This window comes from Vulpes lagopus, chromosome 3, assembly GCF_018345385.1.
Source record: "Vulpes lagopus strain Blue_001 chromosome 3, ASM1834538v1, whole genome shotgun sequence".
In the NCBI taxonomy this organism is placed as follows: domain Eukaryota; kingdom Metazoa; phylum Chordata; class Mammalia; order Carnivora; family Canidae; genus Vulpes; species Vulpes lagopus.
The window spans coordinates 101,092,557-101,116,953 of NC_054826.1; the positions used below are offsets into that span (position 1 = coordinate 101,092,557).

Sequence of the window (24,397 nt, forward strand, 5' to 3'; positions counted from 1 at the left end):
GCCACTTCTGTGGGCTCTTCCTTCCACAAGGAGCTTGCTAACTCGCTCAGGCCTTGTAGATGGTACTTGGACTGTTTGCATCACGCCACTAGATCCTGTGCCACCACGTGCTAGGGTGAGGTCCACAATATCCCACAGGGTCAAAGGACAAGGTGTGACAGCAGTAAGGTGAAGAGCAACAGAGGAACTGCAGGCCCCGGCTGCATTTAACTTTTCAGGGAGAGCTGTGTCTTCCCCTGAGCGAGAGGCCCCTGTGGCATGAGGCAGGACTAGGAGGCCCGGTGCCACCTGTGAGCACAGCTGTCAGGGAAGGGGAGTCTCTGTCCTCAAGGGCACACAGGGCCCTCTTTCGTAGCCCACACTTGGGCGGAGTTGCCACTCCTGTCCTGGCCAGGACCTAAGAGCCTTGGCCGGGTAGGTGCTCAGGTGGGGAAGCACACTCCAAGTCCCACACCTGCTGAGGGAACTCACCCTCTGCGGGGCATTAACAGGTGGAAGATAAACCCACAGCATCTTCAACCAGCCCCTATGGCGATACTCTGAAGTCCAGGACTTTGGTTGCTTCTTTCCTAGCTCGCCCTTTGGGATGGGAAGGAGCAGCACTCTGCATGGGCAGTAGCCTTGTGGGGCCCCCAGATGGAACTACCCACCTGGGGGAGCCAGGGAGCCAGCCAGTTGCTGCTAAAAGGCATTCGCCCCAGTCAGCTGCCAGCATGACGCTACCATCCATTCCTGCGGCCTGTTGTGAGGACTTTGTTAAACTAGTGTGTGTTAACAGGAGCACAGGTGCTGGTGGTCAGCGGGTTCAACAACAGGCCACAACAGAAACTGAGACAGAGAAGTTTATTATTCACGGGGTCCTGGGGTGGGGGGAGTACACAACAGGCCTCAAGGGGCCACACAAGGACATCAAGGCAGAAAGCAGAGAGAGACTGGACCCGTAGCACATGTCTTTATTAGGGTCCCCGGGCTAGGACCACACTCGTCAATTCAAACCAGAAAAGCAGGGTTTAGGTAAGCTCCACAGGGGTCTTGGCTAAGGAGCACATAAGGCGGATGGGTGCTGATAAGCAGGGGAGACAGCACTCACGAGCATGGGGGGAAAAGCCACATGGGGACCTGACATTCGCTTGTGGCTCTGCGGCTGCCATCTGGGGGCCACCATGAGTCAGGTCCCCACAGACTGCTCAGCCAGACCACGCAGGTGCGGAGCAGTGATACTATCAAGTAGCTCAGCAGCTCTCGACAGGTGTGTGTCTACCACGCAGATTTACGGCTCATCCACCTGGGCACATACTGTGCCGCCTGAATCTACGAGTGCACGTCTTGTCAGACTCGAGCCGTGTTTTCTCTGGATACTTTTCTTCTTCTATTTTGTCTTTTGGGAACTCCTGCTTGCTCTTCTCACTTTAAGTGCCTCTCTGTAGACTGAATCCTATGACTTTGCTTCGCTCTACTTTTCTGTCCCTTCTCTCTGCAGCTGAGTATTGTGACGTTCACATCGCAACGCCAGTACTCATTTCTACACTCTGTGGGGTCCCCTTTCCAAAGAAACCCATTATCTGTCTTTGTGCCTTGCTTTCACGTGGTTTCAACTTTTTGTTTTTAATCATTTGTGAAGGGAGCTATTGTTATAGAGGTTCGTGTGTTTCTATGACCCTAAAATCCTGGATGTTATTTTGTTCATGTGTTCGCTGACTCCCGCTGCAGCCTGGTTCCTCATGTTTTGTAGTTTTGGGTTATGAACTCATGTTGGGTTTGTCCATCAGAATCCTGGTGGACATGGGTTGAGGGTGTCTCCCTCTAAAAGGTATTTTGTTTGCTTCTGTCATTTGTTCCAAAGACAGGGCCAATTTCTCTATTCACTGGTCAGTTTTAAAACTGGGACAGGAGTAGGGTGAATTCCAAACTCTGACTCACAGGGGGTGCTGGTCAGGGCTGATGAGTCATCAGGGCAAATCTTCCCCCATCGGCGCCCATGGAGAGAAAGACAAGCTTCCCACCCAAGTGAGATTTTGCTGCTAGTCCACCCTTTTCCTGTACAGAGCGACTTCTGAAATCTCTGAATTTGTAAGTTACTTCAGTACCCACAATCTGCCTCGCACGCCCCAAGGCCTTGCTTCATGTCCTCCTTTGGTCTTAAACACCCAAGCTTTGGGGATCCCTGGGTGGCGCAGCGGTTTGGCGCCTGCCTTTGGCCCAGGGCGCGATCCTGGAGACCCGGGATCGAATCCCACGTCAGGCTCCCGGTGCATGGAGCCTGCTTCTCCCTCTGCCTGTGTCTCTGCCTCTCTCTCTCTCTCTCTGTGACTATCATAAATAAAAAATAAAAATTAAAAAAAAAAAAAAAACACCCAAGCTTTGGGGTCAACCAAGTTACACCCACAAGGGCAGCTCCAGCTTCAGCCCCTAAACTTAATCTTTGGCTCTCAGTTCGGTTCAGCTCTCTGGCACCTGGTAACACCATTCTTGCCAGCTGAACTATCTATCTATCTATCTATCTATTTATTTATTTATTTATTTATTTATTTATTTTTAATACATTTATTTTTTATTGGTGGTCAATTTGAACTGCATTTAAAAGAATGCATTTAAAAGAATGTTATCTATTATTGGTCATTTCTGATAAAATGGCTTTCACCTTGGGTGGTCTGATATATTGCCAGAAAAGGGAGTTCTAACCTTACACATTTAATATGAAACCTAATTGTGAACTAGGTGATGGAGAGGTGATGAGGAGATGTCATGAACTTGCTGGTTTCCAGATCCGGGGGTAGGGGGCCCTGTAATGCTTGCCAGCAAACAAACAAACAAACAAAATAAATGAGATGTTGGTATGGTGTCTGGACTCCTGGTTTACGAATAAACTCCTACTTTTCTAGGTATAATGTACATTATGAAGACAAAAGGGTGTGATTTAGGGGAGTCCGACAGCTATCATTCTGTATATTCCGGTGTGCGTGCCCACAGGCTCACACTTAGGTTTAATTAGTGATGCAGTTTAAAAATAAATCACATTCTTTCTATGCAGCATGCTCAGGGACATAAGCCCTCTATGTGCCCTGGGACTGTTCTGACGTTTATTAGATCTGTTGTCTTAATGATTTAATTTATTCACGGACTTCAAAGCTCATTAGCCACAGGTAATTCAAATAGATTTTATAATGAGGCATATCTTATAAAAATATAACACTCGAGCATCATTACCCTTCTACTGTTAGTTGTAAGAGATGGGCTCTTCTTAATTCTCCACAGACTGGAAGAATTTCACCTCGGTATGAATCTCTGCACACAGTGGCACTGGACTCCCTGCTTAAAGGTTTTCCACACTCAGAACATCCAGGGGTTTATATTCCCAGGTGGGCTGGGACTCGGGACAAAGCCCGCACTCTCCCTTCACCCATACAGTTTCTCCCTGGTGTGGATTCTGTGGTGGCGAATGAGGTTCGCCTTCTGGGAGAAGGTCTTCCCACACTCTGAGCACTCGTACGGCTTCTTGCCCATATGAGTTCTCTTGTGGATGATAAGGCAGGAGTTCTGCGAGAAGGCTTTCCCACACTCGCTGCACTTGTAGGGCTTCTCCCCTGTGTGAGTCCTCTGATGCAGGATGAGGTGAGACTTCTGGAAGAAGGCTTTCCCACACTCGCCACAGCCATAGGGCTTCTCGCCGGTGTGAATGCGGTAGTGGATGATGAGGCACGACTTTCGCGAGAAAGACTTCCCGCACTCTTTGCAGCCGTAGGGCTTCTCTCCGGTGTGGGACCGGTGGTGCTCAATGAGACGGGACTTATGGGAGAAGATCTTCTCACACTCGGAGCACTTGTAGGGCTTCCCTCCGGCAAGCACTGCAACCGGCACCGATATGCTTATCTTCTGGGGCAGTGTCTTCCCACCACCACTGTCCCCCCCAAGTTTCTCTTTGGTATGATTTCCCCGGCGTTTGGGGAGGCAAACCTCCTTCTTGCAGCTGAGGCCCTGTGCACCAGGTGCAGAGGGCTGCTCACCCCCATGAACCCTCCGGTGCACAATGAGTTCCGGTTCACAGGAGAAGCCTTTCCCACACTGGGGACACCTGTGGGCTTTCTCGGCACTGCCAGCACCCTGGTGGGCACGAAGGGCCTGGTCACGGCTGAGGGCATTCCGGCACCTGTCACACTCTCGTGGCTGCACTCCAGAAGGGGGTGTTTCGAGCTTAGAATACAGAAATAAGTTCCCCTGTCCATCACACTCAAATCTCCTTCTGGCGAGGTAGGCATTAGGGCTAACGGCTACATTACATGGCAAACTCATTCCACATGAGTCACAGGTATGGGCCGGCTGCTTTGAGGGAGCCTGGTTTGTGTCCTGAAAGACTGTTTTTTCAATTGTGCTACATCCGTGATACCCTTTCTTGGCTAGTTCTTGCTTGTCAAGGATTGCAATGTGCCTCAGAAGTTTGTCTTGGTGTCCCTGGGGTCTACCTACTTGGCGGTCAGCTTGCAAAATTTCTTCTAGGGAAAAAAAATAATGCCACAAACTTGTTAATCTTTCCAGGACCACATCACAGAACTAAATTATTTCAGAAAAAGGAGGAAGATTAACTTTGTGGTTTCAGACCTAACTGCCGAGATTCAATCATCACCATCGTGAAAGTACAACAAACACATCCTAGTCCCTTGGCTTTTTTTTTTTAAGAAGATATACTTATTTATTTTAGAAAGTGGGAGCAAGTGAGCATGAGTGGGAGGGACAGAGGCAGAGGGAGAGAGAATCCCAAAGCAGACTCTGTGCTAAGCACAGAGCTCAGTATGGGACTTGATCCCAACCCTGAGATCACAACCCAAGCTGAATCAATAGTTGGATGCCCAACTGACTGAGCCACTTAAGCACCCCATCCCTTGGCTTTTGAAAGGAAAAACTGGGATACTGGAAATAGGGATAAAACAGACAATAAATATAAGCAGCTTTGCTATTAATAAGTTTGACACAGTCGTTTGGGAAGAAGGTGAAGACACAAGTAAAAGGGAGTACAAGAGAAGCCAGTGGGCATGTTGGTGTTCATGTCACCGTAGCACCTACTGAGGTTATTAAATGTTGGATTCTGTATCCTGTGCTGAGATACTCATTTGCTTTGATTTTTATTTACATTTTAAACCACAAACTGTACCTGCTGTTTCACCTCTGACACCCACACCTAAAGCCACCATGGAGCTCCTTGGTTTAAAAATGCTGAAGTTCCTTGAGTCATACTGCTGAATTCCTAAGGGACAAAATCAATGCCTACTAATCTTCCCCATCAGGACGCTCCCAGTGGGGACCTGGCCGCAGGGTATTTTTAAAGCTCCACAGGTGATTCTGGTGTGCACCCCTGATTAGTAACAACTTCCCTGAACAAATGCTTGATAAAAGACCCTTGTGGAAGGAAGGGGCTGTTAGTCAATGTCTACCATGTGTGTCTCACAGAATAAGGACAAATAAGATAAAAGCTCTTCTCCTCATGGGATTATACTGGGATGTGGATAAAGGAGTTTCATTTATGACCCATTAAGCAAAATGGAGCCATATTCCATAGTTTTGAAAGAAGACGAATTTAAAGTCACATAAAAGGGAGAAACTAAGTTTTTAAGGCGTTTCACAGTATAAGAAAAGATCACTAAAATAAAATGAGTGGCACAAAGAAGTTATCTTAAAATAGGGGCCATCTACAAGTCCATGAAAACACGAGGAAGTCTGTTTCATAACCATGGGGGAAAGTGTAACTGAAGCTTCTAGAGAAAAACTGAGCAAGGCAGGTCTCAGATGGGAACGGTGGGGTTGAATAAAAGAATAAATAAAAACAGGATAGGTCTTTCTCTTAAACCCAGGGAAAGAACAACAATCATGTATGGATGTATGATATGTGTAGGTAGCAAGTTATGTAGGGCATCTCAAGGTCTTGGGCCAATGGTCTGCAGCTGCTGGCAAACACCCAAGGCTTTTAAGAATAGTTGCCTGAAACAAAAACATATCCAAAGTTCTGCTCTATGACCAACCAGATGTCACTGCCCACCCTGTAAGCTGCTGCTCTCTCACCTGGAAAGCTCCATCTGAGGATTTCCTCCTCTTCCATCCATGGTTCTTGCCCTTGCTCCAACCTGGAGATCACAGCTGGTTTGGTGACTTGACATCCTGTTAATGAGAAATATCCCTGCTTATGAGGATTTGTGCTGAGCCACTAGGGCCATCTAAGGATGTAGAAGGTTCAGGTGGCACAATAAACATTTACATCTTGGCTGAAGAACAGGCATTTCACTTGGAAGGTAAATTCACAAATAATGCAGGTGAGATGAGAGCCAGACTTGTTGACCACTGAAACCCAAGGCCAAATATGCTTAGTACATAAGGGGTTTTGCATAACTGAGAAGAGAAAGGAACTCAGAATCGGGAGACACAGGAAGGTTTTCTCACCCACGGAGACCAGGTGGCTGTAGTTCTCCAGCATCACGTCCCGGTACAGCATCCTCTGTGTAGGGTCGAGCTGTTGCCATTCCTTTCGGGTGAAGCCCACAGCCACATCTCTGAACGACAACGACCCCTGAAACAACACAGTCTTGATTAATCTGGAATGCTCAACACAGAGTACCAAAGGTGTAGAGGTGATGGATCTTAGCACCTTTGATGTCAGGTTTCCCCATGTTAAGTGGAAGCTTAGCATGCCCCTAACTCTGTATTACATTTTGTGGAAGAGAAAAAAAAAAGATCATTAGAAAAGATCTCACTTCTGGATCTCTATTTATTCATTCACTCTTTCATTCAGTGTGTAAGCATCTATTGAAGATTTGGTATGGTAATGGCATTCGGCCTGGTGGTTGGGGTTGAAAGCTGAAAGTGACATTTCTCCTATTCTGAAGGCATTCGGAGGCTGGTGGAGCAAGGTAAACAGAAGACTTCCATATGGTATGATTACACCAGAAACTTCTGGAAGTATATTAAGGACAGAACAGACACAAAGGCAGTAGTCAAATTCAATTTCCTGATATCAAGTTAAGCTTCATTGGAGGGTGCCTTTGAGCAGAATCATAAAAAGTCAATAGTCAATAGTGTGTCCTGATGTCTGAAGGATATTTCCTATCAAGAGGCATGGCATGAGCAAAGGTAAGGAGTCACAGAAAATTCTGGTAGGAATTGCAAATACTTAGGAATGACAATGTAGAATATAATGTGTGTGTGTATGAGAGTGCGTGTGCGCACACAGATCACAAGACAAACAGTTTTTCTCCTATAAGGCAATGGGGATTTAAGTATGGTATTTAAGGAGGGGAGCTACAAAAGATGATCTGATGTAGAAAAAGGTAGGGAGGGCAGCCCCAGTGGCTCAGTGGTTTAGCGCCGCCTTCAGTCCAGGGCGTGATCCTGGGGACCCGGGATCGAGTCCCATGTTGGGCTCCCTCCATGGAGCCTGCTCCTCCCTCTGCCTGCATCTCTGCCTCTCTCTCTCTCTCTCTGTGTGTGTGTGTGTGTGTGTGTCTCATGAATAAATAAATAAAATCTTTAAAAAAAAAAAAAAGGGTAAAGGGCAGCCCCAGTGGCTCAGCGGTTTAGTGCCGCCTGCAGTGGGGGGTGTGATTCCGGAGACCCGGGATCGAGTCCCACGTCGGGCTCCCTGCATGGAGCCTACTTCTCCCTCTGCCTGTGTCTCTGCTTCTCTCTCTCTCTCTCTCTCTCTCTCTCTCTCTCACTCTCTCTGTGTCTCTCATGAATAAAGATCTCTTTAAAAAAAAAAAGGCCAAAAGAGATAAAAAAAAAATAATTTTTTAAAAAAAGGTAGGGAATGACTGGGAGGGAGTGAATAACTACAATTATAATCAATGACATGAGACATGATCAAAATTAAGGTAGCAACAAGAGGAAAACAGAGAAAGGATTCCACAAACACAGAACAGAGCTTGGCTCTCCTTCCCCTTCTCTTTCATCTTCTCTCTCTGGATGGATTAAGGACCAAAACAACAAATTAATTTGTACTGAATGTAGTAATGCTATAACAGCATGTAAATCATTAACATAAGTATGGAATTTAAATGGCAAAAGTAAAAAAAAAAATGGCAAAAGTATAAGAATAACAATAACCATAGATTTATTCATCGAAACTCTATAAAAGCAAGTAAAATCTGACATAAATAACAAAGTATGAATGTGTAAGAAGTAAAGAATAGAGTTGCCATATGCAATTGAAGTTAAGTTGTTATCAGGCTAAAACAGACTGCTAGAACTATAAAATATTCAATGCAAGCCTCATGGTAACGACAAAAAATCTATAATAGATACACAAATATAAAAAAAAAAGAATCAAAACATTATCACTATAAGAGATCCAAACCACAATAAAGACAAGAGAGGAATAAAGAAGAACAAAGAAACTACAGAACAGAAAACAATGAACAAAGTGGCAATAATAAGTCTTTACCTACCAGTAATTAATATAAATAAACTCAACTCCCTAAATTAAAACATAGAGTGGGCTGAATGGGTTAAAAAAAAAAAAAAAAGACCGAAGTATATGCTTTCTACAAGAGACTCACTTTAGACTTCAGGACACATATTGGGTAAAGTGAAAGGGTGTGGGATCCCTGGGTGGCGCAGCGGTTTCGCGCCTGCCTTTGGCCCAGGGCGCAATCCTGGAGACCCGGGATCGAATCCCACGTCAGGCTCCCGGTGCATGGAGCCTGCTTCTCCCTCTGCCTGTGTCTCTGCCTCTCTCTCTCTCTCTCTGTGACTATCATTAAAAGAAAAAAAAAAAGTGAAAGGGTGAAGAAAGATATTCCAAGTCATGCAATGGTAATCAAAAGAGAGCTGGTCTAACTATACTTTTATCAGACAAAAATAGCCTTTAGGTCAAACGCTGTCACAATAGACAAAGAAAGAAAAACAATAGACACAGAAAGTCCTTATATAAGGGTCCACTCAACAGGAAGGTATAACAATTTTAAATACATATGCACCCAACATCAAAGGGCCTAAATATATAAAGCAAACACTGACGAATCACAAGGGAGAAACAAAGTATTACAATATTAGTAAGAGACTTAAATAGCCCACTCTCAATAAAGGACAGATAATGTAGACAAAAAATCAACAAGAAAACAGTAGAAAGGAACAATACTATAGACTAAATAGCCCTAAAAGATAATTATGGAACATTCTACCCAATAGCAGCAGAATACTCATTCTTGTCAAGAGCAGCACACAGAATGTTCTCCAGGATGAATCACAGGCCGTCAGAAAACAAGTCTTAACAAAATTAAGACTGAAATCAGTCCAAGTATCTTTTCCAATGACAATGAAATGAAACTAGAAATCAATAATAGAAAGAAAAGGGGAAAATTTTTAAATATCGATAATTAACACATCCTTAAATACTAGTGAGTCACAGAAGAAATTAAAAAGGAAATTATAAAATATCTTAAGACAGATGAAAACAGACCAAACTTATGGGATGCAGCAAAGCATCCCATAAGGGAAGTTTATAGAAATGAATAGCTACAAAAAAAAAAAAAAAAAAATGAATAGCTACATTAAAAAAGATCCCTGGGTGGCTCAGCAGTTTAGCTCCTGCCTTTGGCCTAGGGTGTGGTCCTGGAGTCTCAGGATCAAGTTCTGTATCAGGCTCCCTGCATGGAGCCTGCTTCTCTCTCTGCCTGTGTCTCTGCCTCTCTTTCTCTCCCTCTCTCTCTGTGTATCTCTCATGAATAAATGAATAAAATCTTAAAAAAAAAAAAAGGAATAAAAGAAAAAAGAGGGATGCCTGAGTGGCTCAGTGGTTGAGTGTTTGCCTTTGGCTCAGGGTGTGATCTCGAGGTCTAGGGATCAAGTCCCGTCATCATGCTCCCTGCGAGGAATTTGCTTCTCCTTCCACCTATGTCTCTGCCTCTCTCTGTGTGTCTCTCATGGATAAATAAATAAAATCTTAAAAAAGAAAAAAGATCACAAATAAACAATCTAACTTTGCAGCTCTGGAAAAAGAACAAACTACACCCCAAATTGGCAGAAGAAATTAATAAAGATTAGAGCAGAAATAAATGAAATGGAGAACAGAAAAATAATAGAAAAAATAAACAAAACTAAAACTTGTTTTTTTGAAATGATAAACAAAACTGACAAACCCCTAGCTAGACTAAGAAAAAGAGAGGACTGGAATAAATAAAATCAGAAATGAAAGAGGAGACATTATAGTTGATGCCACAGAAATAAAAAGGAACATTAAGATAGACAATTCTGTGCCAACTAATTGGACAACCTAGAAGAAATAAATACAATTCTAAAAAAAACTACAAGCTACCAATACTGAATGAAGAAGATACAGAAAGTCTGAGCATACCAGTAACAGATAAGAGAATGAACAAGTAACTAAAAATTCCTAAAAAAGAAAAGCCCAGGAACTTTATAGGTGAATTCTACCAAAAATTTAAATAATATCAATCCTTCTTAAATTCTTCTTAAAAAAAAAAACAGATTTATTTTATGAGGCCAGCATTGTTCTGATACCAAAACTAAGACATCACACAAAAAGAAAACTATAGGCCAATATCCCTGATAAACATAGACACAAAAATCCTTAACAAAATATTAGCACATCAAATTCAACAGCACGGTAAAAGACACCATGACCAAACAGGATTTATCCCTAGGATGGTTCGACACATGAAAATCCATGTGAGACACTACATTAATAGAATAAATGATAAAATAAAAAATCAGCTCAACAGCTGCATAAAAAGCATCATTTCACAAACGTCAACACCTTTTCACAATTAAAAGCTCTCAGCAAACTAAGAATAGAAAGAACGTAACATGATAAAGGCCATTTATGAAAAGCCCACAGTTGGGACACCTGGGTGGCTCAGCGGTTGAGCATCTGCCTTTCACTCAGGGTATGATCCTGAAGTCCCAGGATTGAGTCCCACATTGGGCTCCCTACATGGAGCCTGCCTCTCCCTCTACATGTCTCTGCCTCTCTCTCCTTTTGTCTCTCATGAATAAATAAATAAAATCTTAAAAAAAAAAAAAAAAGAAGAAGAAAAGAAAAGCCCACAGTTAACATCATACTTAGTGGTAGAAAGCTTTCCCTCTAAGACCTGAAGAAGGCAAGGATGCCCGTTCTTGCCTCTCCTATTCAACACAATACTGGAAGTCTGGCCAGAGCAATCTGTCAAGAAAAATAAATAAAAGGCATCCAAATCAGGAAGGAAGAAGTAAATGTATCTCTGCTCGAAGTTGATGTGATCTTACTGAATCTTACTGAAGTGGGTCTCAAAGATCTGCATTCTCATGGTCCTTGTAGCCTTATTCACAGTAGCTTAGAGATGGAAACTGCCTCAGTGTCCATCAGTGGATGGAGGGACGATGTGTACACATGCTATTAGCCATGAGAAATATCAACCACAAGAAAGAAGGAAATCCCTTCATTTTGGACAACACGGATGAATGTGGAGGACATTATGCTGAATGAAATAAGTCGGACACAGGAGGGCAGATACTGCATGATTCCATTTTTATAAAGATTCTAAAATGGCTAAATTCCTAGAACCAGGGCATAGCATGGTGGGTACTGGGTGTTGTGAGGGGCAGGGAAGTGGGGAGGTGCTGATTAGGGATACAATATTTATTATGGAAGATGAGTAAGGTCTGAAGATCTACTGTACAGCAGTGTCTAGAGTTAACCATCCTGCATCGCATGCTCAAAAATTTGCTGAGAGGGCATATCTTATGTTAAATGCTCCTACCACAAAAAGAAAAAAAATACATATATTTTAAAAGGGTGCTGGAAGAAACTTTTGCAGGTGATGGATTTAAGTCTGTGATGATGGTTTCATGGGTGTACACTTATCTCTGAACTCATCAAACTGGGGAGCCTGGGTGGTTCAGTCCATTAAGCGTCTGCCTTCGGCTCAGGTCATGATCCCAGGGTCATGGGATCAAGTCCTGCATCAGAAGAGAGCCTGCTTCTCCCTTTCCTTCTGCCTCTCCCCTCGCTGGTGCTCTCTTGCTCTCCCTCTCTCTCTTGAATAAAAAAATAAAATCTTAAAAAAAAAAAAAAGAACTCATCAAGCTGTGCATACAGTTTTGCATGTCAATCATACCTCAATAAGGTGGTTTAAAAAACAGAATTTTCTAGTCATCTTTAAGTAAAAAAGGAAATGAATTTTTAGTAAGATCTTAGTCTAACATATCTAGAATATTATCTCAATATACAATTATTTTTAAATTACTGATATACTTTTCATTCTTTTTTTATACCATATATTCAAAATCTGGTGGGTGTTTTTCACATTACAGTACATCTCAATTCAGACACCATATTTCCAACTTAACTTCCATGAAATGTAGTCCTATAAAAACAATAAAATTGTATTTGATGGGAAAGTAGTTTACTCTGGTTCTGTTTCAAAATTTAAGTGGAGGGGTGCCTGTGTGGCACCATTGGTTAAGCGTCCAACTCGTGGTTTCAGCTCATGTCTGATCTTGGGGTTGTGGGATCAAGCCCCACGTCGGTTCGGCACTCCACACCCAGCATGGAGTCTGCTTGGGTTTCTTTCTCCCTTTCCCTTTCCCTCAGATAAACAAATAAATCCTTAAAAATAATAATAAGGGGGGGTGACTGGGTGATGGGTACTGAGGGGGGCACCTGACAGGATGACCACTGGGTGTTATGCTAAATGTTGGCAAATTGAACTCCAATAAAAAAATAAATAAAACAAAATTTAAGTGTAAATGAAAAATTCAGGTCCCCAGCCCTACTGGCCACTCTTTGGGTGCTTAGTATCCACCTGTGGCCGCTGGCTACCATACTGGACAGTGCAGGTCTGGACAGAAGTACTGCTGGGTTCCTCGGCTGCGGTTATGTGTCGGGCAGATAAAGCTACGGTACAGTTCAATCACCGAGGTCTCCGCTCTAGATCTGCCTATCTGTCTGTCCACATTCCACACATCCTAACTTCATCGCCTAAAAGACGTGAGATCCCCGGCAACTCACTTAGTATCTCCAACCTCTATTTGTCCATCTGTAAAATGGGAGAAGGGGTTAATAACACCTATCTCACAAGTTCATTTGTGAAATAACATATGGAAAACACAGAGACCAGCGTGTAAGCGCTCAACAGGTAGAGCTTTATAACTTTTGTTATCAGTATTTCTGTTTGCCAATTGCCCTGAGGGGTAGGCCGCAGTGAGACCTAGTTTCTTATGAAACAACAGCTTCCCCAAAAGGCACAGATGAAACCTCCAGCCCTAGCACAGGTCTGACAGCCTCAAGATGCAGCCAGCTCTGTCTTCTGAGAAGGCCGTGGAGCTGCCGCTTCATTTCCAACCCTCTCATACTGGTCCTTTGCCCAGATGTTTCTGGTGTCAAACATCCAGATGGTCTCCGCTCTTTAGGAACATATACTCTCATTAAAAAACAGGTTCCCCAAGCCAGAACCTGAGACCCCATGAAGGTCTTTCTTCCTCGAGTGGACAACTACAATGTTTGCCCTCAAGGCCTCGGCTTCCTCCGGGGCTAGCAATCTCCCTCTGGCACCTTGAGCAGGTGCTGCTCCTGGGGGCACCCCACCGCAGCCCCAGCCTCTCCGCCGTAGACATGGACTAAGCTGGGCCAATCTGAATCTCTCCCAAAGACCGTGAAATTGGCTCTACAAGAGGGAACTTGGTCCATTTCTCTGGCAGAACTGGTAACTTTGGGGTGTTACCAGTTCTGTCACCGATGACACTGGTATGAGAAGGAAGTCACAGAAACAGAGGGAAGGGACCGGAAAGATTCCAGGTGACACCTGAGTTCCTAGCTGTGACTGTCTGAGTCCCAGCTGCACACCTGCTCCTCCCAGTCCAGGTACTGCCTAGATTTGGGGTTTGCCCTAAAGCAGTTCTAGCTGGGTTCCTGGCCTCCTGTAATGTGACGGATGCTGGCCAACACACTTGCCGTTCAAGCGCTCATGGGCCTAGGGCAAAGAGAGGGGCCCTTAAGGACTAATTTGAGGATGCAGACGGGCTGGGAGAAAACATCATTGAAGATCACAATGACCCCATGAGAAAGGAGGGCAAGGGCAGATGTCTGAGGTCAAAGTCGTGAAGAGGCTCGGACCCCAAGAGAAGAGACCAGGAGCGCTCCGATCATCTTCCCCCCATGCTCCTGCTAAAGACTGAAACTGAGTTGTTTGCTCTCCATCTGTGTCAGAACACTATGATGAAAAATAATTTGCAGGACATGCTACTTGTTCCTTCCTGTGCACAACAGGCCAATCTGACATCGCAAGGCTGTTAGCGGAGAACTGAGTATTTTTGATTCCTTGGGCAACCGCAACCACAGCTTTGTGCACTGACGTTAAGACCCACCGTTTATATGGGGAAAAAGAGTCACAGGAGATCTGCCAGCACATCTGCCTCAGTGTTGTCCTTACTCAGGACCCCGCCTGCTAACTCATGTGCCAGGGCCCATCACTAAGCCCCTAAATACCAAAGAACCATTATTTCCTCTGATATGCTTGTCCAAAGCAGACAACACAAGTCATATATTGGACAGAATCTGTCTTTATATAAAGTGTCAGACACAAGTTTACAGGGCAACTCATTACACCAGCAGCTTCGTGGACATCCCTCCGTCTACCCACTTCCCATCTTCAGTGATCCTGGGTCCTGTTTGCATTGTTTTTATTGGATGTGTTCTTATAGCTCCCCAACACCCCTGGTAAGGCAGAGTGCAGGATAAAATAAATGCCATGGGACGCCTGGGGGCGTGCTCAGTCGGTTAAGTGCCAGACCCTTCATTTTGGCTCAGGTCATGATCTCAGGGTCCTGGGATCGAGCACCAAGCTGGACTCCCCACTCAGGGGGGAGTCTGCTTCCCTTCTCTCTCCTTCTGCCCTTCCTCCTGCTCATGCTCTCTCTCTCTCTCTAATAAATAAATCTTTAAAAATGCCACACTCACCTGGCACATGGTCCTTCCCTTGTGGGCTGGGAAAAGCAGATACCTAAGGAAGCAGAGATCGGGGTGGGGAGAGGAAACAATGTGAGAGGCCAAACTCACCCCCAGCCTCTGAATCTGTTGCTGCCACCCCCACCTCCAGGCACGAGGGAGTGACAGGCTTCCCCCAGGGACCCACCATCACACAACGCTCTTGCCTTGGCATGTGATGGGGACCCAACCTTGTGAGGGTTCAATATGGGTTTTTCTTTTCTACTTAATCCACATATGTTATCTGTGTCTTCATCACCAGTATGCAAGTTACTAACCCTTCCCCTCATTCCCCAGAAATTTAATTAATAGAAATTTACTCTGAAGAAACAGTCATGACTTTAGACATAGAGCCAGCCACCAAGATATTTATTACATTTTGTTAAAACTCTGAAAAAAAACAAACAAACAGAAAATAACTGAATATCCAACAGAGGAGGACCAGTTAAATAAACACACTACCTCTCCAAGGGAAATAAACTGTTATGTAGCTAATGGAAATAAAATATTAGAAAACTGAGTGATAGCATACTGATCACTGAAAAACGTGGCTAAAAACCATTTGATCCCCCACACACAGACGTGAACACACACACTCACGCAGAACAATCTCTGAAACAATGAAGGACAAAAAGCTAGCAGCAGTTCGCTCTGGGTAGTTGGGTTATAACCACTTTCAAATGCTTTCTTTGTCCTTAGGTCAATTTCCTAACTTTTTCTCTGACAAACAAGCACTTCATATATAAAAGTTATTTTTAAAAAATATCCGTCATGTGCTAAGCTTCTAACCCAAAGCTTGTCACCGGTTGGGCCCCTGGCAGACACTGAGGACAACTCACAGGAAAATATAAAAATGTGTTCCTTAAGGCAGAGTCGATTTGAATGGAGTTTAGCTCTGGCAGGCAAGGCCTGGGATGCCCTCCAGCCCATCCCAGACCTGCTGGGTTCCGAGTGCTTCTCTGCGGTGTGTCCACGGTCATTGTTAGTAAGAACCGCCCTGGCTGCCCTGTGCGGACCTCTGCCCGGGAAGTGGTCCCGGTCTGGCTCTGCCACTTACCAAATATGGGACAAGATCTGATGGCTTCTCCTGAGCCCTCCTCCTTTCCTCATTTTGCCAGGGAACAGGAACACGAAGGTTTAGGAGCAAATATACTGTGGCTGGAAGCATCAACTGGACCCCACACCTATCTCTCTCCTGAACACACACGAGGTTGGTCTTAGGTATGTTCCTACTCAGGACAGAGACACACGGGAGTTGGGTCCAGGAAGTCTGCAGAGACACTAAAACTCTAGAATTACAGAAACTCCATAAAGAATTGAGGGTGTTTTTTTTTTTTTTAATTGGAGACTACCTAAGTGTTTAAAAATAAGAGATTAGTTAATCAATGTTGATACAATTAAAGCATGCCATGCTATGAATCCATTTAAACTATCACACAAATAATCATATAACATGGAAATAGCTTCTGGCTATATCAATAAGGGGGAGAATGAAGGTATGTAATCCATAAGCACATGATTTCACAGATGGGTAACAGGTAGGTGGATGGGCTTTTCCCAGGTGCCTGGAGTTTTAGCTAAATTCCCAAACACCCCAAATTCTCCGGGGGAGCTGCTGGACCCAACCTAACAGATGCCTCCCTTTAGAGAAGGAAGGGTGGAAGGAGAGGTGTCTACTGAAGGTTCTGCTTCTGTCCCATGCCAAGAGGGGTGGTGGCAAGAGAACCAGAGGGAGCCTGCAAAAAGAGGATGTGTGCCTGGCTGCAGAAACTCTCGGGCATGTGGTGTTCGACAGAGTGGGGAACAAGCGCTCCAGGGGGCAGATCTGTGCATGCAAGAGCCCAGCAGTAGGAGGCAGCCTTGAAGCCAAGGAACTCCTAAGGTAGAGGCTGGCAGAGGGCCACCCTGGTGGCCAGGAGAGGAGAGGGAGTAGGAATGGGAGCGGCCTGCATGGAGTGCATGTGTTGGAATCAGGGTGTGAGGGTTTCCGGTGCAGTGAGGTTGGGGAGGGCCTGTGTGGAGGGCAGGAAGGTAGGTGGGCATGAACTCTACAGCAAGGACATGCCGCGAGCAGGCTGCCTGCCGGGGACCGAGAGCCAGCCCTGAGAAGCTGTACCAAGGAGCCAGGAGCCAGGCACCAAGGTCTGCCAGAGAGCCCCTGCCTGTGTCACAGGCTCTGCACCCCCAAAAAGCCATCAGGTGGCCTCCTGTGTGGTAGAATGTGGAGCTACCAAAAAGTACCCAGCAAGGAAATGTTGGTGGTCCTTTTCTTCATTTCTCCTCCTCCTGCCCCTCTACCCCCACCATGGAGAAAGAAGCTGGCCGATGAGAGGGTTAAGGAGTCGCAGAGACAGAAGAGATTGCAGGCCCTCCATCTGGGGGTGAAGACCTGCAGCCCCCCAGGGAGAGAGGAAAGCTTGAAACTGGACCTGGACAGGAACATGAGCTGTTCACTAGACCACTGGCAGCAAAGAGAGACGGTTCTTTATCATAGCTTCTAGGAACTGAACCGCTTGGGGTTACCTGACCAATCACCCCGGCAAGGACATATTCTGGCTTGAACTTTGTCCTCCAAGAAGAAATGTCAGGGATCCTAGCCCTCAGAATCTCCGAATGTGGCCTTGTTTAGAAAGAGTCTGTAGATGATTGTGAGGGCGGGCCCCAACCCAACCCAGTATGACTGACGTCCTTGTGAAAAGGGGATATTGGGGCCCAGGGCCTCACACAGGACAAATGTCAGGGAAGATGAAGTCAGATGCACCAAGGACTGCCAGCAAACTCCCAGAAGCTGGGGAGAGCCTAGAGGAGATGCCCCATCCTGGTCTCAGAAGGAACTGGCCCCCGCTGACACCTGCACCTCTGGCCTCCTGGCCTCTGGAGTGGAGAAAGATTACAGATGTAATCTCTGTGCTTCCAGCCACCCCAGGGTGTGGCACTTTGTCAGGGCGGCCCCGGGAAATGAGGACAGGAAGGCAGATTCCCCAGCATGGGTCCATGAGGACACTCAACTCTGCTTCCTGCCAGTGTACATCAATGTCAGCACGTGGGATGGGTTTTTGTAAAAACATATAAAGAAAAAATTCTGTACAAAACACACAGAATGTTAACAACGTGACCTTTGCATGGTAGGACCTGCTTGTTTTGACATAGTGGCATTTTCGATTTTTTTTTTTAGACAATAAACATGTGCTCACTGTTCAATATTGAAATAGTTCATAAAAATATACATATATCATCTTACTGGGTTTTCTCTCCAGGACCGCCTATCAGAGTCCTTCCCCTGGAGGAGAGGAAATCCGTGGGAGGGTCTGAATGGGTGGAGGTGGGAAGGGGCGGGTTTTAGCGATGACCCGAGGCGCGCGGGAGGAAGCCCCCGCCTGGCGTCGGGAGCCCTGGGCGCTAGTGCTGGCTCGGCCTCTACTGAGCTGGGTGGCTCTGAACACCTCTCTCACGCGCATTTTCTTTCGTCTTTAACATGTGAAGGAAAAATGAAATACTCTTAGGTTAAGAAAGCAACTTCTATGCCTTGACTACATGAGGAGGGTCTATAGTCTCGCAAGTGCTGGAGTGTGGGGCAGGAGAGGGGAGCGAGGAGGCGGGACAGAGGGACAGTGAATGCACCGCATGTAGAGAGATCCAGGCTGGATAGGGGGCAGGGGGCTGCTCTCTCCTCCGGGAGTCATGGGGATCCCTTCCCTCGTTCCTGCTTCTCACACCCTAAAGCAGGGGATCCCCTCTCCTAGTAAACCTTCCCCTAAACCAAATCCTAGATGATCCCCTGATACGATGGCATCCCCCAAATTCACAGTCAGCAAGCAGGTCCCCGGCTGTTTTAGGGACGCTTTTCTGGGGGCGTGGATCTCCAGCTTCAGTGCTAAGCTACAAGGGGGACCTCAGAGAGGGAGCCTTGCTTCCAAAGTAGACTGCTGCTCCAGTGGGTCACCTTTACAAGAATTATCCTACCAGCGGGACGTTTGGGGCTTGAGGTCTGGCAAAGCTCTGCTCTCCTGCTGAGAACTTACCCGTGGGCTGGAGGCTCAGCTCCTGCTTCCAGACCGTCTGGGGATAGGAAGGAGCTGGAATGTGCAGACAGGACTGAGCCGCTTTGTCCCAGCCTGATACTACGCCTTTGCAAGATATTAAGAACACCTGTAAATAAGCAGACAGTATGGTGAGACTCATGTGAAAACATCAGCAGCACATTTACCTCTGACTGGGGGCAGAGAGAGTGGAAACACAGAAGGACCCCATGCCACCCCGTGGGAAGAGCTGAGAGAAACCTCAGCAGACAGCAAGCCAGAAATCAGGGGCCTTGGGCTTCAAACCTCCGGACCTGGAACCCCCCTTCCCCCACCCCTCTGTAAGCCTGGGACAGACTCTCTACCCAGAGCCCCTGGGAAGAGGCCTGCCTTTCCACACTTTGATTCTGGCCCTGGGAGATCTGAGCGGAGCCCCAGCCAGCCATATGCCCCCGCTGTGCTGAGCTGCCAGGTGACAACGGGTGCTGCTTTAAATCACTGAATTTGTGGTAATCTGGTACACAGCCCTGCTGCTGGCTCCGTGCTAAAGGAAGTCTTAGGGCTGGGCCACAGTCCACAGAGACTCCCTGGGTAGCAAAGGTCTGGAGTGGAATGGCTGCCATTGGGGGAAACACAGGAAAGCCCCATCCTTCCAGAAACTTCTCTTCTGAGGAACAAAGCCTTATACTGCCACCAAGGAAAAGGCAACAAAACCTGTTGCTCCCAGAGCATAGGTAAGACCTATGGCTCCTGGCAGAGAAAAGGGAGAAAAAACCCTCTCCCGTGGGAAGGGAGAGGTATATGTTCTAGGTTCAGAGTCTCCAGGCCTCCTACCCCATGGGGGAGGGGCAGCATCTCTGACAAGCACCTCCTACCCCCCCACTCAGGGACCCAGGGCCCAGGCAGCACGGAAGAATAAGCAGGAGCATCAGCACATCAGCACTAGAAGGTCGCAGTGGGGGAACAGTAACCAGCCTGCTCCCCCCCCACCCCCCAAGCACAGAGCTGCCGGAGAAATGTGAGGCCAGCAGGGGCCTGACAGTAACCAGAGCAACAGTAAATGCCAGCCCTGTCAACTCCTGACCACTCACGTTGCATGCAACCTCCGGCCTCCCAGCTCCACACACAGCCTCCAGCCTCCCAGCCCCAAACACAGCCACACTGGAGCAGAGGTCTCTACTCCTACACACAATGCCCTGCATTCATTTAAAAAAGAAAAAAGATATGAGACATACAAATAGCAAGAAAGAACAATCCATCATAGGGACAAATGCAAGGTGGCAGAAGCCAACTCCATCTCAGGTCTGCGCACAACAACACATGTACAGGATGCCTTTGTAGCTCAAACACACGTGAAACAAGCACACGTGCAAACAGGAACCTGACAAATCCTTTACCACAGTGAAAAGGTTCTAGTGAATGTTTTCAGAAACAAAGATTCCAGATACAAAAAATAAATAGAAAGTATTCAACATCTGAATGACAACTTAAAAGCTAGACCTATGGGATCAGTCAGAAGAATGTACTTGATAATCAGAGAATATACATTCTTTTTAAGCACATCTGGGATGGTTATAAAAATTGACTCCACTTTAAAAGAAAAAAAAAAAAAAAAAAGGGCAGCCCCGGTGGCACAGTGGTTTAACGCCACCTGCGGCCCAGGGCGTGATCCTGGAGACCCTGGATCGAGTCCAACATCAGGCTCTCTGTGTGATGCCTGCTTCTCCCTCTGCCTGTGTCTCTGCCTCTCTGTCTCTATGAATAAATAACTAAAACCTTAAAAAAAATTTGACTCCAAAAAGCTAAGAATAAACCTCAACATATATGTTAAAAATCAACATTGCATGGATGCCACTCTACCAAAAAGCAATACAACTGGAAAATAATAAGAATGCAGATTTATTCACAACAACAACTGCAAAAATATTAAAAATATTAAAAACTGGGGCCTAGTTACACACACTTAAAAAATTACAGTCCTAAGATCTGCATTAGAAAAAAAGGAAAATTAATGACACTTATTGCAGGAGACTAGCACAGAAAAAAAGCAAACCCAAAAGACATAAACCAGTGTGAGCAGAGATTTTAAAAGAAGAAATCAAAGAAAGACCAGAACAGGTTTAAAAAAAAAAATCCTGCCACAAATGTATTACCTGAATCTAATCATGGCGAGACATTAGACAAATCTACATTGAGGAACATTCCACAAAATAACTGGCCTGGACTCCTCTAAAATATCACTCTATTGAAGATAATGAAAGATTTGGGAACTGTTCTAGAGAAAAGATGACAAAGGGATGTGGGAGGAAGAAAAGCAATGCATGATCTGAGATCTTCCAAGCTAGAAAGGGTCTTCCTGAGACAACAGGTGAAATCTAAGTAAGATCCGTGGACAATCGTATTGCATCAATACTAATTTCCTAGTTTTGCTCATTATCCTGTGGCTGTGTGACAGAATGGCCCTGTTTTGGGGAAATGTACACAAAGTATTTACACACATGTATATATGGAGGAGAGAGGGAAAGAAGGAGAAAGCAAGTTTTATATGAATGAGCCAAGGATGGCAATGGTCTCTATGGAGTGGCTCTTAGCAGGCTGAGACCAGGAGCTCAAAAAGACTGGCAGCACCAAACTCAAATGTTAACACATGCAGTTGTGTTAAAGATCACCCAAATATACACAGATTTTTAGTCATTTAGAACCTGCCTGCTTTGCCTACCCCATGCAACTGTATCCAGCATCTGGTAGCCATAGATCAAATACACCATGTGGCTATAGAGACCCTTAGCACCTCTGACCCAGAGATACTCAGGGGTATGCTTGTCCTCCTCCCTCCTGGGAAGCAGCACCTGGGCCTCAGCCTCCGGATGGTCTCATGCTGTGAGGGATCTCTACCTAACATGCATGCTTAAATGAAGCTTGCATGGGCTCCTGGTCATAAGGGCATATCTTTTTCTCTTTTTATTTAATTGGCCTTGTGGTAAAATGTTCATATTACAGAAATTTAGATAAAAAGTGTTCAGAAATCCTCTATACTGTTCTACCACTGTGACGTTTCTTTAAATCTGAAAGTTGTGCCCAAATAAAAAATTGCCAAGAAAAAACTACAATCAATTCTCTGAAAAGATTAGAACTCATAAAGTAACTGGTTTGTACTTAAAACTGGTAAAATAGACAAAGTGCAGGCACCATTGATCAAGAAAACAAGAGAAGCCAAAGATGTAATTTTTAGACATGAAAAAAGACAATTTCAGATATAGCAGAGATTTTTTTTTCAGTTATGAGATCACTATAAGCAATTTAATGCCATAGATCTGAAATTAAACTGGAAAATTTTCTAGAAAAATATGAAGTCCAAAAATTGACAAAGCAACAGAGAACTGGGGGGAAAAAACATTAAACATTCAATAAAATGGATTGGTACTCAAAAATACACCCATCAAGGAAACACCAGGCCCAGTCAAAATCTATTCAAGATTTTTGCCATGTGCATAAGCCATAAATGGATTTGTCTCTGGAATATATGAAAAAAAATACTAAAAATAAATAAGAAAAGGACAAAGCAAAATAAATACAGGCAAAGGTAACGAACACACAAAACACACAATATATTGTTTATGACCCCATCTAGTAAGTAAAAACATGTAAGAATAAAGCAATCTAAGGTGTTGTTACCCAGAGAGGAAGGGAACTGGAACAAAGAGTGATATTAAGAGCTCCAATGGTTTAAAAAAAAAAAAAAAGCTGGTATTCATAAGGTTTTAGTTCTTAAGAAAATCCAAAGCAAACAAATTTAACATTTGCTCAGTATAAACAATGATTACAGAAACTTTTCTTCTTTTTTTTTCACTTTGCTTTACTTTTGAGATCTTTTCCACATCACTACTTAAACATAGCAAAGAAGGATCACGGGTTGTAATAGAAGAAAACCTAACTCAAGACGACCCAAGTTCAAGTCATAATGGAAACAACTGATATCCCTTATCAAGACTTAAAACTATAGTACAGGGATCCCTGGGTGGCGCAGCGGTTTGGCGCCTGCCTTTGGCCCAGGGCGCGATCCTGGAGACCTGGGATCGAGTCCCACGTCGGGCTCCCAGTGCATGGAGCCTGCTTCTCCCTCTGCCTATGTCTCTGCCTCTCTATCTCTCTCTCTGTGTGTGACTCTCATAAATAAATAAAAATTTAAAAAAATAAAAATAAAAAAATAAAAAATAAAACTATAATACAGCTTTCACTTCCCCTACCATACCCCAGCTCAAGTGTGTCCTATCTGGAACAAAAAAGCCTCGAAGAAAGACAAATCCACCTCTATCTCTGTATCACTTGGCATCCTCATTGTGGCCCCATCTCTCCATTGAGTGTGGGGAAAGAACAGTCTACACTGAACCGGGTCTACCCCATCCCTTCCTCCACAGTCAGCAAGGGGATGCACTCACACAGCCCCACCTTCTCTCACTCACCCTTGCCAGCACTGGCACAGCTTCACAAACCTGAGATACATCCCCCTATTCACTTTTCCCATGAACTTAACTGAGTTCCCAGCAACCCTACTCACTGCTGGTATATTAACACCAAAAGACAAATTTCACCATGCCACTGCCTTGCCTAAAATACTTATGGCGCTAATAGGATCCAGTCCGTACCCGCTAGCCCAGCTTGATGTGCTCCCTGAAACCACCTCCAGCCTCACCACACACCCCACCCAGGCTCTCCCATGGTGCAAAACCCAGCAGTACCCACACGTTTCATGCCAATTACCTTTACATAGGCTCTTCCTTACCCCTAATCCTTTTGCCCCCTTTCACCTAGGGAGACCTTATTTTAAGTGTGATCTTCAGTCACGGCTCCCCCAGAAGGAACTGACCTCCTGCCTGGGTGTCCGTTCATCCAGTAGGGATGACTATCAGAGCACCTACACCTTGGTGGTCCTGGGACTGACACCTCCATAGGGCTCTAGCCAAGGAGGGTGCTTCCCCAGTGCCTGACTCAGACATTCAACAAATGTTTGTCGGATGAAGACCGACACCGAAGATCCATGAAATACCAATCATTCCACATCCTCCCTTCCTTGCCCTCATAGCTCAGAGCCTACCGTTGGCTGCGATGTGGGGTTCGAAGGTGTGATGGAGGGTGGGAAAGAAAGGGGGGCCCCTCTCCCTCCTCGGCCACAGGAGGCCCGGGCGCGCCAGCAGAGCTCAGGGACCTGGATGGGCAGAGAAGCTCCAGGTCAAGGGACAGAAACAAATCCACTGTCAGGAAAGAGGGGTGACCATTCAGGGGCAGAGGTGGCCCTCAGCTCTCCCGGGCCAAGGCTGTCACTGGGTCCACCGCGCTAAGCCCGTTGCGGACTGTGGGCTCCGACAAGACGGGGCTGCGGGACGACAGAAAAGCAGTGAGATGAGCCTGCCCACGG

General features: G+C 45.5%; 1 protein-coding gene across 6 annotated transcripts; it reads right to left on the reverse strand.

Annotated features, from left to right (window-relative positions):
- Positions 1 to 829: 829 nt before the first annotated feature.
- Positions 830 to 24,191, reverse strand: LOC121486276 (zinc finger protein 300-like). Of its 6 annotated transcripts, none has more exons than XM_041747132.1 (8): positions 24,077 to 24,191; positions 18,985 to 19,111; positions 18,204 to 18,430; positions 16,020 to 16,191; positions 14,936 to 14,978; positions 6,427 to 6,553; positions 6,052 to 6,147; positions 830 to 4,490 (listed from the first exon to the last, which is right to left on the reverse strand). In XM_041747132.1, exons 4-8 carry the CDS (start codon positions 16,070 to 16,072, stop codon positions 3,397 to 3,399), a joined length of 1,413 nt encoding a protein of 470 aa, XP_041603066.1. In that variant the 5' UTR covers positions 16,073 to 16,191; positions 18,204 to 18,430; positions 18,985 to 19,111; positions 24,077 to 24,191; the 3' UTR covers positions 830 to 3,396. The 6 variants fall into 6 exon arrangements, with proteins under 6 accessions (XP_041603066.1, XP_041603067.1, XP_041603068.1 ...); XM_041747133.1 differs by having other exon boundaries at positions 16,020 to 16,243; XM_041747134.1 differs by lacking the exon at positions 18,204 to 18,430.
- Between the last annotated feature and the right edge of the window lie 206 nt (positions 24,192 to 24,397).

Coding starts and splice junctions, on each gene's coding strand:
- LOC121486276 (XM_041747134.1), bottom strand. CDS start 16,072: ATGAGGAAAGGAGGAGGGCTCAGGAGAAGCCATCAGATCTTGTCCCAT. Junction 14,979..16,019: donor CAGATCTTGTCCCATATTTG/GTAAGTGGCAGA, acceptor CTGCTTCCTTAG/GTATCTGCTTTTCCCAGCCC. Junction 6,148..6,426: donor CAGCCACCTGGTCTCCGTGG/GTGAGAAAACCT, acceptor TCTCATTAACAG/GATGTCAAGTCACCAAACCA.